The following is a 17,298-nucleotide window of genomic DNA, read 5'->3' on the forward strand; positions in this document are numbered from 1 at the left end:
ACCTCATTTACGATTAAACAATAATTAGCATGATTCATACTATACTAGGAAAATTAACATGGACATGTAGGTTTTCTTTACTCTTAAAACATACCTGTTATTTTTACTCCTTCCTTCGTTTCAGCTGGTACACCAACACCAAACTCATTTTCTCCAGAGACTCTGAAGTAGTATATTGCTCCTTCTTGTAAGTTGGTGATTTTGTAGGAGAGGCGGTTACAGTTGTTGGTTACCGAGACCCATGCTTTCTTACTGGCCTCCCGTTTTTCTATGTGGTAATTCTTCACTGGTGCTCCACCATCGTTTTCAGGAACATCCCAGGCTAACACTGCAGACTCTTTTGTTATATCGCGTACGGTAACACCGGCTGGAGGACCAGGAGAATCTAAGACCTTGACGACTAAGGTCAGTGAAGCAGCGTTCAAAATATTCTGAATTGTTAATGTGTATTTTCCAGAATCATTTCTGTTGGCATTTTCAATAGTCAGTGATGTGCGAGAGTCTGTGGAGTCAATATAAGCTCTAGTGCGGAGGTCAGTGTCTGGTTTACTCCAGGAGACGCTGGGTACTGGTCTTCCTCGGAAAGGCACAGTCATGGTAAATGAGGAGCCGGCCTTGACAATCAAGGTCTTCTTCATTTCACTGTCAAGATCAAATACAGGCTCTTCTTCTCTTTCCTTTGCTATCTGGGGATCGGAGCTATCACTGGGATCACTAGCTCCAACCTTATTGATAGATCTTACTCTGAAAACATATTCGGTTCCTGTGGTTAGTCCACTTGCTGTGTACTCTGTGCCCCTGAAGTTCTGAATGGCAGTGTGCCAGTCAGTTTCACTGGATTTTTTGTATTCTACAGTGTATCCAGTTATTGGGGTGCCACCATCAAATAAGGGCTTAACCCAGCTAATTGTTATGTTGGTCTTGCCAGAGTCCACGATTTGGGGTTTGGATGGAGGAGATGGTAAGAATACTGGATCTTCTGCCCGAACTAAGGGAGAGGTTTCACTCGGAAGGCTTAGGCCTGCAGCATTTTCTGCATACACCCGGTACTCATATTCACATCCTTCCCGAAGTCCTGTTGATTTCACTCTCAGATCGTAAACTGGCCTCTTGTTTACACGCACCCAGCGCAGGCTGTTCTTCTCTCGCCTCTCAATTATGTATCCAGAAATTTCACTGCCTCCATCACTCTCTGGCCTTGACCAGCAAAGTGTCATGAACTCTTTGGTCACAGATGTAATTTCCAAAGATGTGGGTGGACTTGGAACTGTAAATGGATCTAATGCCTTTACAGCCACACTCTCCAGGGGCTCACCAACACCATATTTATTAACACCTGTCACTCTAAAGATGTATTCATTGCCTTTGAGTAACTTAGTTACTTTACAGGATGTTGTCCTTAACTCTCCTTCACATATTGTCCATGCAAGGTGGCTTGTCTCGCGTTTTTCTACAATGTAATAGTCAATAGCTGCGCCACCATCTTCTTGGGGTGGTCCCCAGGAAAGAGAGCATTTCTCAGCGGTGAGGCCAGTTATTTGAAGTGGTCCTGCTGGTGGGCCAGGCTTATCAAGTACCTTGCAATTAACTGCCATAGACCGAGTTCCTGCAACGTTCTTCACTGTTAGCACATACTGCCCAGAGTCTCGTCGGACACAGTCTTTCACTGTCAGCAAAGTATTATAGTCTGTTGAGACGATTTCTGTTCTTGCCCTCTCTTCTATTTCTACACCATCCTTGGCCCAGGAAATTACTGGTAGTGGTCGCCCTGCAACGTCTGCATTTATCTTAAGGACCTCTCCAGCTTTGACAACAATAACATCTCGGAACTTGACATCCATCATAATTCTTGGAGCCTCAACGTCGTCTTTAACTGTAATAGGTCCAGTAGATTCAGAGGGCTCACTAACTGAGTCGGCAGCATTCTTTGCAAAAACACGGAATTCATAACGCTGATCTTCCGTAAGTTCGGTTACTTCAAAGTATGTTTCTTGTACGTTAGTAAAATTGCACTTCAGCCATCGGCCATCTGGTAGTTCTCTACGTTCAATAATGTATCCCGTGATCTTAGCTCCACCGTCATAACGTGGCTTAGACCATTTAAGTGACACTGATTTTCTCGTGATATTTGTGACTTCAGGTTGTCCAGGAGGGTCACAAGGATCTCTTGCAGGGACTGGCTCACAAGATTTACTGCATTTACCGATTCCAGCAATATTCTCAGCATATACACGATACTCATACATGAGTCCTTCATCAAGGCCGGAAACTTTCATTTGAGTATCAGTGATGAGGATTTTATTTGCTTTTGACCAAAGAATGCTGCTTCTTTCTTTATACTCAAGGTGATAGCCAAGTACTTGACTTCCTCCATCATTAACTGGCACTTGCCAGGTTACCACCATGGTGGATTTTGTGGCATGCACAACTCTAGGAGTACCAGGAGGACCAGGGGGGCTGAATGGATACTCTGCAACAACAGCTGGAGAGTCACTGTAGGAGCTCTTTCCATAGCGGTTTTCTGCACAGACACGGAACTGATACTCACTTCCTGTTACCAGACGAACTATCTTGATGGATGTTCTTGCAACTGCTTGTGAAACCACATGCCACGTTGTAGAGGTGGTTTCTCTCTTTTCAACAATGTAATTGCTAATCTGGCAGCCGCCATCATATTCTGGAGGATTCCAAGAAATGGTTATATTGTCACAACTAACCTCATCAATATGAATAGGTCCAGGAGGTCCTGGTCTGTCAAGGACAATTACGGTAATAGGAACTGTTATAGATCCAGCACTGTTTGAAACACATAATTCATATGTTCCAACATCTTCCCTTGACGCTTCCTTAATAATTAGTGATGTTACAGTCTTTGAAGAAGAAACATTGACTCTAGTTGTCTCTTTAAGAGTCTGACCATCTTTTTTCCAGCTTACAGTCGCCTGAGGTCTTCCTTTAAATGGAACATCAATCTTCAGTTGGTCTCTGGCCTTTACATTGAAAGTATTGAAAGGAAGCTCAACCGAAGGCTTTATTTCAATGTCTCTTGCAATTACAGGTACTCCCAGTTGTCTTGGATCACTTTTTCCTTTTTCATTAATTGCAGCTACCCTGAAGATATACTCCTCTCCAGCAGTCAGGCCAGATATTGTTGCTTCTAGAGTCTTAACTTGTGTGCATGTGCTCCATTTTTCACTCCCTTTAGTCTGCATTTCAACTACATAACCTATAATTTTGCTGCCACCATCACTTTCTGGTTTCTCCCACTTAATCGTAGCTGTGCTACGGGTCACGTCAACAAGAGTTACTCTTCCAGGTGGGAGGGGTGGTTCAGAAACTTTAACGGGTTCCGTTGTTTCTGCTGGCAAACCAATCCCATATTCATTGGCAGCCAAGACTCGGAAGTAGTAAGAACATCCTTCTTGAAGATTTTCAATTTTAAAAGTGTTCTTTGTGCAGTTGTTTGTAACAGTAGCATATGCTTTTCTTGTAGTTTCTCGTTTTTCAACGATGTAGTTTGTAATCTTAGCTCCGCCATCAATAAGTGGTGGTTCCCAAGCCAATGTTACCGAGTCTTTCTTCACTTCTCTTACATTCAGATTCACAGGGGCACTTGGTGAGTCAAGAACTCTGACGTTAACGAAAGCAGTTTTAGAGCCACTGTTATTTTCCAGTGTCAGATTGTACCGACCACTGTCAAATCTGGTAACATTATCTATTACCAACATTGTATATGAGCTGGTCACCTCAATCTGGGCCCTGTCAGTGAGCGTGCCTTCGGCCTTTTCCCATTTAACTTCAGGTTCTGGTCGACCTTTGATAGTGACAAATAAGCGTAGAGTAGCACTCGCACGCAGAATGACCACCTTTCTGAGATCAGCATCAAGTTCTATTTCTGGTGGCTCTTGCCTCTCTTTAGCAACAACCGAACCAGGTATAGTTGCAGGTTCACCCACGCCTTCAGAATTGATGGCACAAATACGGAAGTTATATTCAGTGTTTTCTTTAAGCTCAGTCACTGTGAATTGCTTTCCTTGTAATCCTGTTGGTGGAGTGCATGTTGTCCATTCATCAGCAGTGGCTTCTTTGACCTCAACAACATAGCCCTTAACAGGTGCACCCCCGTCATAAATTGGTTTATTCCATGCCAGGGAGACAGAAGATCTGGAGGTGTCTGTTACTTTTGGATTACTTGGTGGTCCTGGTGGATACAAAGCGTCACACGCACGATAGAAAACAGATGGCTCGCTAGGTTCACCCACGCCAGCTGCATTTTCAGCAGCAACTCTGAATTCATAGGAATGACCTTCGGTCAGGCCAGTTACCCTGAATCGAAGATCCGTTAGTGTTTTCTTGTTGCACTTGGTCCATCGAATGCCTTCCTTATCTCGTTTTTCAAGAATGTAGCCCTCGATTTCCGCACCTCCATCATCTGCTGGGCGTGCCCACGTTACAACCATAGAATCTTTGGTGATTGCTGAGACTTCAGGTGGTGAAGGAGGACCTGGTGGTTTATATGGGTTACGGGCTATGATGGGCTCAGATTCCAGAGGCTCTCCAATTCCATATTTATTCACGGCCATGACACGGAAAATGTACTCATTGCCAGGAAGAAGTTTAGTGACTTTGTAGTTAAGGGCCTGTACTTCAGTTGAAACCTGGGTCCAGGACAGTCTGCTTGTCTCTCTCTTCTCAATGATGTAATGTGAAATATTAGCGCCACCATCGTGTAAAGGTGGGTTCCATGCCAGGTAACATTTTTCAGCAGTAACTCCGGAAACTTTCAGAGGCCCTTCAGGAGGCCCTGGCTTGTCAAGTACCTTTACAGTGATGGGAATAGACTTTGTACCACCAACATTGCTGAGTTTCAGGATGTATTGTCCTCCATCACTACGTATACAGTCTTTGACAACAAGCGTCGTTTTCTGAATAGTAGACTTAATTTCCATCCTGGCGGTTGTTTCTTCAAGTTCTTTTCCATCTTTTAACCAGACGATATCAGGTATAGGTTTGCCACGAATATCAGCTTCAAGGACAAAAGTCTCTCCTGCATGGACAACAATGACATCTTTATATTTGGGATCCAGTGAGGCATTGGGTGCATCAATTTCATCTCGTGCAGTAATGGCACCAGTGCTTTCAGATGGTTCACTAAAGTTGCCAGCTGCATTTCTTGCAATTACTCTAAATTCATATCTTTGGTCTTCTACAAGTCCACTCACTGTAAATTCAGTTTCCAATACATTGGTGAAGCTGGCTTTCATCCAACGGCCATCAGGTAGATCTTTCTTCTCTACAATATAACCTGTTATTTTGCTGCCACCGTCATAGGCAGGTTTCTTCCATTTCAGTGTGACGTTGTTTCTTGTAATAACAATGGCTTCGGGGCGACCTGGTGGATCACATGGATCACGAGCAACATAACATTCTGACACTTTGCTCGGCTTGCCGATGCCAACAATATTTTCAGCAGAAACTTTGAACTCATACTCGAGGCCTTCGTCAAGCCCAGTTGTTTTGAATTTGGTGTCTTGAATGGGAGTCTTATTTAATTTGATCCATAAAATGCTGTTCTTTTCTTTCTGTTCAAGATGGTAGCCAATAACTTTGCTACCGCCATCATTAACGGGCTCATGCCATTGCACAAGCATCTGATCTTTTGAGATTGATGTCACAAAAGGAGTGCCAGGTGGTCCTGGTTCTTTAAATGGATATTGTACAATAACTGGTTTAGAATCCAGGGAGGCACTCTTTCCATACCTGTTTTCTGCAAAAATTCTAAACTGGTACTCACTGCCTGTTTTCAGCTTGGTTATTTTAATTGTTGTCCTTGCAACTGTTGCCGATACCATGTGCCAAGTGGTGGTCGTTGTATCTCGCTTCTCTACAATGTAGTTGCTTATTTGGCAGCCACCAGTGTAGGCTGGGGGTTCCCAAGATATGACCACAAAGTCTGCACTAACTTCATCAAACCGAACTGGCCCAACTGGAGGTCCAGGCTTTTCCAAAACGATAATACTGAGATTTTCGGTTGCCGTACCCGCACTGTTTGTTGCTGTTATGGTGTATTTTCCAAAGTCATCTTTGTTACTTTCTTTAATGTGCAAAATAGTTGAAGTAGCTGTTTCCTCAACATTTACTCTTGTTGTCTGTTTAAGAAGCTCACCATCTTTGACCCATGAAATTTGAGGTCTTGGTCGGCCAATAACCGGAATTTCGATTTTAAGATCTTCTCCAGCTTGAACAGTGTATGTGTTGAATGGTAACTGAAAACTGGGCTGTATAGTCAAGTCCTTGGCTATGACGGGAACACCAAGCACTCTTGGATCACTTCTTCCTTTCTCATTGTAAGCCTTGACACGGAACTGATACTCTTGTCCAGAACTCAAACCGGTAACAGATGCATTGCAGACTTTAGATTCAGCCACAACACTCCATTTTTCAGTTCCTTTGGGTTGCATTTCAACAACATACCCCAGGATCCTGCTACCACCATCATGCTCAGGTTTCTCCCACATAAGTGATGCACTGGTCTGGGATACGTCAGTGAGTGTAACCTTTCCTGGTGGGGAAGGAGGTTCGGCAGCTTTCACAGCATCAACAGTTTCCACTGGAACACCAATTCCAAATTCGTTTTCAGCCATTACTCTAAAGTAGTAAGTGGCTCCTTCTGTAAGATTCTCAACTTTAAAGCTTGTTTTGCTGCATTTATTACTCACATTGGCATAAGCTTTTCTGGTCGACTCACGTTTGTCAATAACATAGTTCTTGATCTTTGCACCCCCATCAATGATGGGTGGTTCCCATGTGAGAAGGACAGAATCTTTCTTCACTTCTTTAACTGCCAAGTTCTGTGGTGGTCCTGGGGTGTCAAGAACTTTCACAGTTACAAAAGCAGATTTAGATCCACTGCTGTTTTCCAGCTTGAGAATATATTTTCCAGCATCATTTCTATCACAGTTATCTATTGATAGTTGGGTAGAGTTTGCTCCTTTTTCAATTTGGACCTTATCTGTGAATTCACCTTCCTCTCGAGACCAGGTGATCTCAGGTGTTGGGCGACCTTTGAATGGAATGTGAATTCTGACAGATCCACCAGCTCTCACAACGATTCCTTTCCTTAATTCAGAGTCAAGGTCAAGTTCAGGTGCTTCAAGCTTATCTTCTGGTTTCACAGTACCAGGAACCGATGTAGCCTCGCCTAGACCGACTTTATTGAGGGCACAGACTCGTATTTTATACTCTTGGTGTTCAGTGAGTTTTGAAATTTCAAATCGAGTGGCTTTCAGGCCAGTCTGTGGAGTAACTATTTGCCATTCTTCTTCATCTGCTTTACAGATTTCTACTATATATCCCAGGATCTCACTGCCACCATCGTAGATGGGTTTACCCCAGGCAAGTGTAATTGAGTTTTTAGTGGTGTCTACAATGTGTGCATTGGTGGGAGGGCCAGGTTTGAACACAGGATCACAGGCCTTATAATAAACTGTAGGTGAACTTGGTTCTCCAACCCCAGCAGCATTTTCTGCAGAGACTCTGAATTCGTACTCATGATCTTCTGTTAATCCTGTTACTCTGAGACGCAAGTCTGTAACGCGGCGTTTATTACATTTTATCCACCTAATGCCACTTCTGTCTCTTTTCTCTACAATGTAACCAATAATCTCGCTTCCACCATCACTATCTGGACGGTTCCAGCAGACAGTCATGGAGTCCTTGGCAACATTTGTGATTTCCAAGCTTTTTGGTGGTCCAGGAGGCACAAACGGATTTTTCATTAGTACCGGTGCAGATTCCAAAGGCTCTCCGACACCGTATTTGTTGACAGCCATTATACGGAAAATATATTCATTCCCCTCTAAGAGTTTGGTAACTTTCAGAGAATTGGTGACAACCTCTGAAGCAACAACAGTCCAGGCAAGCCGACTTGTTTCTCTCTTTTCAACAACATAGTGAGAAATGTCACTGCCACCATCTTGAAGTGGTGGGGACCATGATAAAGTACATTTTTCAGCAGTGACTCCAGTAACCTGGACTGGCCCTTCTGGAGGGCCTGGTCTATCTAACACTTTTACATTTACTGGGAATGACTTAGAACCTGCCACATTGGAAGCTCGTAAAATATACTGTCCTCCGTCAATTCTAATGGCATCCTTTACAATAAGTAAAGCCTTGAAATCCGTGTTCTTTATTTCAAATCTAGCAGATTCTTCAATTTCCTTATCTCCTCTTAACCATTCAATGGTAGGTAGAGGCTTTCCATGGACATCAGCTTCAAGCCTGAATGTTTCTCCTGCATTTACCACAATTGTGTCTCTGAATTTTGGATCCATTGAAATTCTTGGGAGTTCAACTTCATCCTTGGCAGTAATTGGTCCAGTACTGTCAGAAGGTTTACTTATTGTACCAGCCGCATTCTTTGCAATGACTCTGAATTCATATCTTTGATCTTCAGTAAGACCTGATACAGTAAACTGAGTTTCAATGACATTTGTAAAGCTGGCTTTCATCCAGCGACCCTCAGGCAAATCACGTTTCTCTACAATGTAACCAGTAATTATACTTCCACCATCATAAGCAGGTTTGGTCCATTGTAAGGTGATCTCATTTCTTTTAACTATTATTGCTTCTGGGGTTCCTGGTGGGTCACAGGGATCTCTGGCTACATAGCACTCGGAATTCTTGCTTGCTTTGCCTACACCCACAATATTTTCAGCATAAACTCTGAACTCATATTCAATGCCTTCTTCAAGATTGACTGCTTTAAACTGGGTGTCATGGATGATAGTTTTGTTGACTTTTGTCCACAAAATACTGTTTCTTTCCTTTCTCTCAAGGTGGTAACCTATGATTGGGCTTCCACCATTATTGACTGGTTCGTGCCACTGTATAACCATGGAGTCTTTGGAAATGGCTGTGGCAAATGGTGTGCCTGGAGGGCCTGGTTCTTTGTAGGGATATTGAGCTACAATTGGCTCAGATTCCAAGGCAAAGCTTTGTCCATATCTGTTTTCAGCAAATATTCTGAATTGGTATTCTGTTCCAGTTTTCAGTTTGGTCACTTTGAGTGTAGTTCTGGCAACAGTAGCAGAAACAACATCCCATACTGTGGTGGTTGTATCTCTTTTCTGAACGATGTAATTAGTGATCTGGCAGCCTCCTGTATATAATGGAGGTTCCCAAGATAATGTAATACTTTCAGCACTGACTTCATCAAATTTAACAGGTCCTTTTGGAGGATCAGGTTTATCTAGAGTTATAATTTCAATGGATGCTGTCTTTTGACCAACAACATTAGCAACTGTGATTCCATAATGTCCACCATCATCCTTATGAGTTTCTTTAATACTGAGTACAGTGAGGTCAAGCGAGTCAGTAACATTGATTCTTGTAGTCTGCTTCAGTGGAAGACCATCTTTTGTCCAGGTAATAGTTGGCTTAGGACGTCCAGAAACTGGCACTTCTATTTTCAAATCTTGGCCAACCTGTACACTGTAAGTGTTAAATCCAGGTCTTACATCTGGTTCAATGACCAGATCTTTGGCAACTATTGGAACTGCAAGAGACCTTGGATCACTTCTCCCCTTTTCATTTACAGCCACAACTCTAAAAAGATATTCTTCTCCCTGAGTTAGGTTGGTGATTACTGCTTCAAGGGACTTGACTCGAGCACACTCTGACCATTTCTCACTGTGTTTAGCTTGCATTTCCACAATATACTGAATGATTTTACTGCCTCCATCATGTTCAGGCTTTGTCCAACTCAAAGAGACACTGTTTCTGGTGACATCATCCACAGTTATTTTTCCTGGAGGTTGTGGGACTTCTGCAACCTTAACTGGATCATCTGTGTGGGCGGGAAGGCCAATACCATACTCATTCTCAGCTGTGACTCTAAAGTAGTAACTGCAACCTTCTTGGAGTTGATCAATTTTCCAAGAATTCTTATGGCAATTTGTTACAACTGCTGCATATGATTTTCTTGTGGCTTCACGTTTCTCAACAATGTAATTTTTTATTTTGGATCCTCCATCCAGCAAAGGAGGTTCCCATGTAATTGATACCGAGTCTTTAGTGATTTCTGTGACTTTCAGATTAACAGGTGGACTTGGTGTGTCCAGGACTCTCACAGTAACAAAGGCTGACTTTGTTCCACTGCTGTTTTCTAACGTGAGAGTATATTTTCCACTGTCATATCGGTTAACATTGTCAAGAACAAGAGAGGTGAAGCTGCTAGTGCTGTCGATTATAGCTGCATCGCGGATTTCACCATCTACCTTGCCCCATTTGACTTCTGGTGTAGGACGACCTTTAATAGGAACAAATAACCTTAAGGAGCCACCTGCCCTTATATTTATAATTTTCCTCAGTTCCATGTCAAGATCAAGGTCCGGTGCTTCCATTTTTTCTTCAACTATAACAGGTCCAGGGACATCAGCATGTTCTCCAACTCCAGCTTTGTTAATAGCACAGATACGGAAGTTGTATTCATGCTTTTCTAGCAGCTTCTCTACTTCTATGTTTGTTTTGTTGATTCCTGTTGGTGGAGTGCACATTGTCCATTCACCAACACTCACGTCACATTTTTCAACAATGTATCCTTGGATTTCACAGCCACCGTCATAGATTGGTTTGCCCCAAGAAAGGAAGACGGAAGATCTGGTAATATCAATGACTTTGGGATTGTTTGGAGGTCCTGGTTTATAAATAGGATCACAAGCCTTTTGGTAAGCAGAAGGCGGGCTTGGTTCGCTAAGTCCAGCAGCATTCTCGGCTGAGACTCTGAATTCATAGTTGTGATTTTCTAAGAGTCCAGTTACTCTCAAGCGCAATTCCCCTATAAGACGTTTGTGGCATCTTGTCCATCTGATGCCCTCTTTATCCCGCTTTTCAAGCACATATCCGAGAATTTCACTGCCACCATCAGATGCTGGCCTTTCCCATACAACGATCATTGAGTCCTTTGTCACTGCTGTGATTTCTGGAGCCTTTGGTGCATCTGGCACTACGAATGGATTTTTGGCAATTACCGGCTCGGATTCAAGAGGTTCACCAACACCATATTTGTTTACAGCCATTATACGGAAAATATATTCATTGCCTTCAAGAAGCTTAGTAACCTTGCAGCTGAGGGTCTGCACATTGGCATCAACCACAGTCCAAACCAAGCGGCTGGTTTCTCTCCTTTCCACGATATAATTTATGATATCACTGCCACCATCTTGCAGTGGGGGTTTCCAAGCTAGTGCGCATTTTTCTGCTGTAACTCCTGATATAACAATAGGTCCTTCAGGTGGCCCTGGTCTATCGAGAACTTTGACGTTTACAGTAACTGATTTCTCTCCCGCAACATTTTTGGCCTTCAGTATGTAATTTCCACTGTCAACACGCACTGCATCTTTAACACTGAGACTGGTGGCAAAATCAGTGCTCTTTATTTCTAATCGAGCTGTATTTGAAAGCTCCTGATCACCTTTTATCCACTGAGTGGTTGGTATTGGTTTGCCATAGATATCTGCGTCAATCTTGAATAACTCACCAGCATGAACCACAATTGTGTCTTTGTATTTTGGATCCATACGAATTCGTGGTGGTTCTACCTCATCTCTTACTGTTATTGCCCCTGTACTTTCTGAAGGCTCACTAAACACTCCTGCAGCATTTCGAGCTATAACCCGGAACTCATATCTGTTATCTTCAACTAGGCCAGTTACTTCAAACTGAGTGTCAATGACATTGGTAAAACTGGCTTTCATCCAGCGGCCCTCAGGCAGTTCTTTCTTCTCAACAATATAACCAGTGATCTTGCTTCCACCATCATAAGTGGGTTTCTTCCACTGAAGAGTCACAGAATTCCTTGTGACAATGATTGCCTCGGGCTTTCCTGGTGGGTCGCATGGATCACGGGCTGTGTAGCATTCTGACACTTTACTTGGCTTGCCGATGCCCACAATGTTCTCTGCGGAGACTCTGAATTCATATTCAATGCCTTCATCTAGGCCAGTTGTTTTAAACTTGGTTTGAGGAATAGGTGTCTTGTTCAACTTGACCCAGAGGATGTTGTTTCTTTCCTTGCGTTCTAGATGATAGCCAATGACTTTGCTGCCTCCATCACTGACTGGCTCGTTCCACTGTACTTCCATGCTGTCCCTGGAGGAGTGTGTCACGAACGGTGTGCCAGGGGGACCAGGAACTTTGAATGGATACTGGGCTACAATAGGCTCTGAAGTGAGATAGGTGCTCTTTCCATATCTGTTTTCAGCGGCAATCCTGAACTGATATTCACATCCAGTCTTTAATCTGCAAGCTTTTATTGTAGTCCTTGCAACAGTAGCTGACACAATATGCCAGGTGGTTGTGGATGTGTCCCGTTTTTCTACAATGTAGTTATTGATAGAACTTCCACCATCATACTTAGGTGGGCCCCAGGAGAGAGTGATGCTGTCAGCAGTCACTTCCTCCATTTTAACTGGTCCTGTTGGAGGCCCTGGTTTGTCAAGAACGATAATATTAAGGGTTTCAGTAGCTTCACCTGCCGAGTTAGTCAGCTTAACTACATAATGTCCAACATCTTCTCGGCAGGCCTCCTTTATCGTCAGCAGTGAGTTATTTTCTGTGCTCTCTGCATTTACTCTGGTTGTCTGCTTCAGTGGCACATCATCTTTATGCCAGGTTACAGCTGGTATAGGGCGTCCAATGAATGGAACGTCAACTTTTAGGTCTTCACCTGCCAGTACGGTGTAAGTATTGAACAGGAGTTTGAAGGCTGGTGGAATGACAAGATCTTTGGCAATCACTGGCACACTCAGTTGTCTTGGATCGCTGATGCCCTTTTCATTCTGAGCTGAAACACGGAAAGAGTACTCTTCACCCTGAATTAATCCAGTAATAGTGGCTTCAGTGACTTTGACTGTGGCACATGTGACCCATTTGTCACTGCCTTTGCTCTGCATCTCTACAATGTAGCCTAGAATTCGGCTGCCTCCATCATGCTCAGGTTTCTCCCAAGAGAGTGACACACTATTTCTTGTGACATCCACCAAAGTTATTTTTCCTGGAGGGAGAGGTCTTTCTGATGCTTTTACAGATTCTGCGGTTTCAGCTGGCAGCCCGATGCCATATTCATTTTCAGCAAGAACCCTGAAGTAGTAACTACAGCCTTCTTGGAGCTGGTCTACCTTCCAGGAAGTCTTATGGCAATTTGTTGCAACAGTTGAATATGCTTTCCTTGTGGATTCCCGCTTTTCAACAATATAGTTCTTTATTTTTGAACCTCCATCAAGCAGAGGAGGCTCCCATGTGAGTGTAGCCGATGTCTTAGTGACCTCCTTTACCTTCAGATCCTGTGGAGGGCCTGGTGTATCTAGCACTCTGACGTTGACAAATGCAGACTTGCTGCCTGAGCTGTTCTCTATAGTTAGTATGTATTTGCCACTGTCAAATCTGTTTACGTTTCCAACGATAAGGAGGGTATAAGAGCTTGTGGATTCAATGCTAGCTTTATCTAAAGATTCCCCATGTTCCCGGGTCCACTTCACCTCTGGTGCAGGTCTTCCTTTGATTGGAACAAAGAGTCTCAGGGTACAGCAAGCTCTTATAATAACAACTTTGCGCAGGTCAGCATCCAGTTCAATCTCTGGAGGCAGCATCCTGTCCTCAGCCTTTGGAGTTCCAGGAACAAGCGCTGGTTCCCCGATGCCTTCAGAATTCATGGCATAGATGCGGATTTTATATTCCTGATTCTCTACAAGGTTGGTGATGGTGTAAGAGGTTGCCTTGAGCCCGGCTGGTGGTGTGACAATCTTCCATTCGTCTTCTTCCGGCAGGGCGATCTCAACCATATACCCAGTGATCTCGGAACCACCATCATAGATAGGTTTGTTCCAAGCAATTGAAATGGATGATCTGCTTGTATCTAAGACACGTGGGTTACCTGGTGGGCCCGGTTTAAACACAGCATCACAAGCTTTATAAAATGGACTGGTGGCACTTGGTGCACTGATTCCAGCAGCGTTCTCAGCCATGATCCGAAACTCGTATTCATGTCCCTCTGTCAGTCCAGACACTTTATATCTTAAATCAGTAAGGGTTTTTTTGTTGCATTTCACCCACCGTTGGCCAGCTTTGTCGCGCCGTTCCACAATGTAATTGATGATTTCACTTCCACCATCAGAGTCAGGATGTCCCCAGCAGACAACCATGGAATCTTTAGTAATAGTTGTAACTTCAGGGTTTTTGGGTGGATCAGGAGGTCCATAAGGATCTACTGCAAGCACAGGCTCTGATTCCAGTGGCTCTCCAACCCCATATTTATTTACAGCCATGACACGGAATATGTATTCATTGCCTTTCAACAGTTTAGTGACCTTTAGCTTTGTGACTTGCACTTCGGAGGCTACGTTCGTCCATGCCAATCTGCTGGTTTCACGTTTCTGAACCACGTAATAATCAATTTTGGCGCCTCCATCATCCAGTGGAGGCAACCATGACAATACACATTTTTCTGATGTCACTTCAGATACAGCCAAAGGTCCTTCAGGTGGGCCTGGTCTATCAAGAACTTTAACATTGAAAATGTGTTTGGCAAAACCACCGGGATTAGTTGCTGTAAGGACATAGGCGCCACCATCCCTTCTTAGTGAATCCTTGTTTACCAGATTAGTAGAGAAATCTGCAATTTTAATTTCTAATTTGGCTGTGTTTTCAAGCTCCTTTCCATCTTTGGTCCATTCCATTGTTGGAGGTGGGCGACCTGAAACGTCAGCTTCCAGCTTGAATGTTTCACCTGCTTTTAATATGATTGTGTCCTTAAATTTGACGTCTACCATTATCCTTGGTGCCTCAATGTCATCCTTGCATGTGATAGCATCTGATGGTTCAGATGGTGGGCTAATAGCACCAGCAGCATTTTTGGCAATCACGCGGAATTCATATGCGGCATCTTCTGTTAGGCCGCTGACTGTAAATTCATTCTCCAAGATGTTGCTGAAGTTGGCCTTTAGCCACCGTCCATTAGGAAGATCTCTCTTTTCGACTATGTAACTGGTAATTTTAAAGCCTCCAGTATACTCAGGCTTAGCCCATTTAAGTGTCACTGTGTTTCTAGTAATATTTAGAGGAATTGGTTTCCCAGGTGGGTCAATGGGATCCAGAGCTAACATAGGTTCAGATGGTTTGCTCGGCTTGCTTTTGCCTGCCATGTTTTCTGCGATCACCCGGAATTCATAAGCAATGCCATCCGTAAGTCCACTTGATTTGAAAATGTTGCCTGGTACTATTGTTTTGTTCACAGTCTGCCAGAGAATACCATTTCGTTCTTTTCTTTCGATGTGATATCCTAAAATGGGGCTTCCACCATCAGAAAGAGGCTCGTGCCAGCTAATTGTTATGGAATCTTTGGTAACTGCAGTTACCTGAGGGGTACCAGGAGGCCCAGGAACCTTAAATGGATAGTTGGCGACTACAGGTGCTGATGTGATGCCTGGTCCAACTCCGTATCTGTTTTGAGCTTTTACTCGGAATTGATATTCCACCCCAGTAGTGAGGCGAGTGGCTTTATAGGTAGTGCGTATGACGGTGGTTGCTAACTCAACCCATGTGGTACTGTCGGTCTGTCGCATTTCTACCACGTAGTTGCTTATTGGCACACCCCCGTCGTTCTCAGGTGGCTCCCAAGAGAAGGTGACAAAATCAGATGAAACTTCATCAAATTTGATTGGTCCAGTCGGCGGCCCTGGGATATCATGGACTTGAATGGTGATGACGTCCCCAACCTCTCCCACGATGTTCCTTGCTGTTAATGGGTAGGGCCCACTATCACTTCTTACACACTCATTGATATTTAAGATGGTTGAGGTTGCTGTATTTTCAAAGTTAACTCTCTGTGTCTGTTTAAGAATCTGGTCTCCTTTTTTCCATGTCACCGTGGGCTTTGGTCGACCAAGCACTGGAATTTCAACTTTGATGTTGTCACCAGCTTTGGCAATGACTAATTTCTGATAAATGCCACGGAGATCCAATTCTGGAAGCATTGTCTGCTCCTTGACAATGACGGGTCTGCTTTCTCTCGGGGCACTTCTCCCTGCACTGTTCACTGCCATCACCTGGAAGGTATATTCTTCCCCTTCAGTTAGATTCTTCACAACACATTCTAACCCCTTCACGGTTGTGATGTGGGTCCACTGGTCTGAGCCTTTTCTTTGGGCTTCAATCACATAGCCAGTGATCTTACTGCCCCCATCGTGTTTGGGTTTAGGCCACGCCAGGCTGACTGTGCTCTTAGTTATGTCCATAATGTTAAGACTGTCTGGTGGTGACGGCGCTTCGGAGGCTCTTACAGGCTCTGTTGTTTCCGCTGGCTCCCCAATTCCGTATTCATTTTCTGCCATCACTCTGAAGAAGTATTCACATCCTTCCGATAAGCCAGTAACTTTATATGTACACTTATGGCACTTAGTGGTGACTGTGGAGTAAGATTTCCGTGTCGCTTCTCGTTTCTCCACAATGTAGTTTGTTATACGTGAGCCCCCATCTATCAGAGGGAGGTCCCAGTGCAGGGTGACACTCTCCTTTGTGATGTCAGTAGGCCTCAGGTTAAGGACGGGTCCTGGGGTGTCCAAGACTCTAACATTAACAAAGCCACTTTTCTTTCCAGCAGGGTTTTCAATGGTCATCACAAATTTACCGGTGTCATATCTGTTACATTCTGGGATAATCAGGAGAGTGAATGATTCTGTATTCTCGATGTTAGCTCGGTTTTTAAGGTTGATATCGTCTTTGGTCCATGTCACTTCAGGAGCAGGACGACCTTTAATGGGCACAAATATTCTAATACTGAGACCCGCTCTCACAACAAGCGTTCTTCGAAGCTCGGCATCTAGTTCAAAATCAGGAGCCATCTCTCGTTCTACAATTTCAACATTTGGGATCACGGCTGGCTCCCCAACACCTGCGTCATTGATGGCACTGATTCTAAAGTTGTATTTTTCTTTAGTCTGAAGGTCAGGGACAACAAACTCAGTGATTCTGAGGGCAGTTCCTGTTGTATCCTTTATCCAGGCATCCTCTCCGACTTTTTGATGCTCTACGACATAGCCAGTGATTTCAAGGCCACCATCATAGTGAGGCTTGCCCCATGCCAAAGAAGCAGATTTCTTGGTAGTATCAGTGACACGTGCGTTTGAAGGTGGTCCTGGGGGATCTGAAAAAGAAAGACACAAAAGTGTTAAGAGTTTTGCTTTTGTATAAATTACATAAAATATTGGCACCCCCAAATGAGCTATATTGAAAAAGATAAAT

The 17,298-nt window shown here is 43.8% G+C and overlaps 1 protein-coding gene across 1 annotated transcript in view; it reads right to left on the reverse strand.

Annotated features, from left to right (window-relative positions):
- Nucleotides 1–17,298, reverse strand: part of TTN (titin) — a 274,368-nt gene that overhangs the window by 32,807 nt on the left and 224,263 nt on the right. Inside the window, 1 exon segment of the mRNA XM_021075901.1 lies at nucleotides 95–17,200. Coding sequence (XP_020931560.1) covers nucleotides 95–17,200 — 17,106 coding nt within the window.

The sequence above is a fragment of the Sus scrofa genome, chromosome 15 (assembly GCF_000003025.6).
Source record: "Sus scrofa isolate TJ Tabasco breed Duroc chromosome 15, Sscrofa11.1, whole genome shotgun sequence".
NCBI classification, from domain to species: Eukaryota; Metazoa; Chordata; class Mammalia; order Artiodactyla; family Suidae; genus Sus; species Sus scrofa.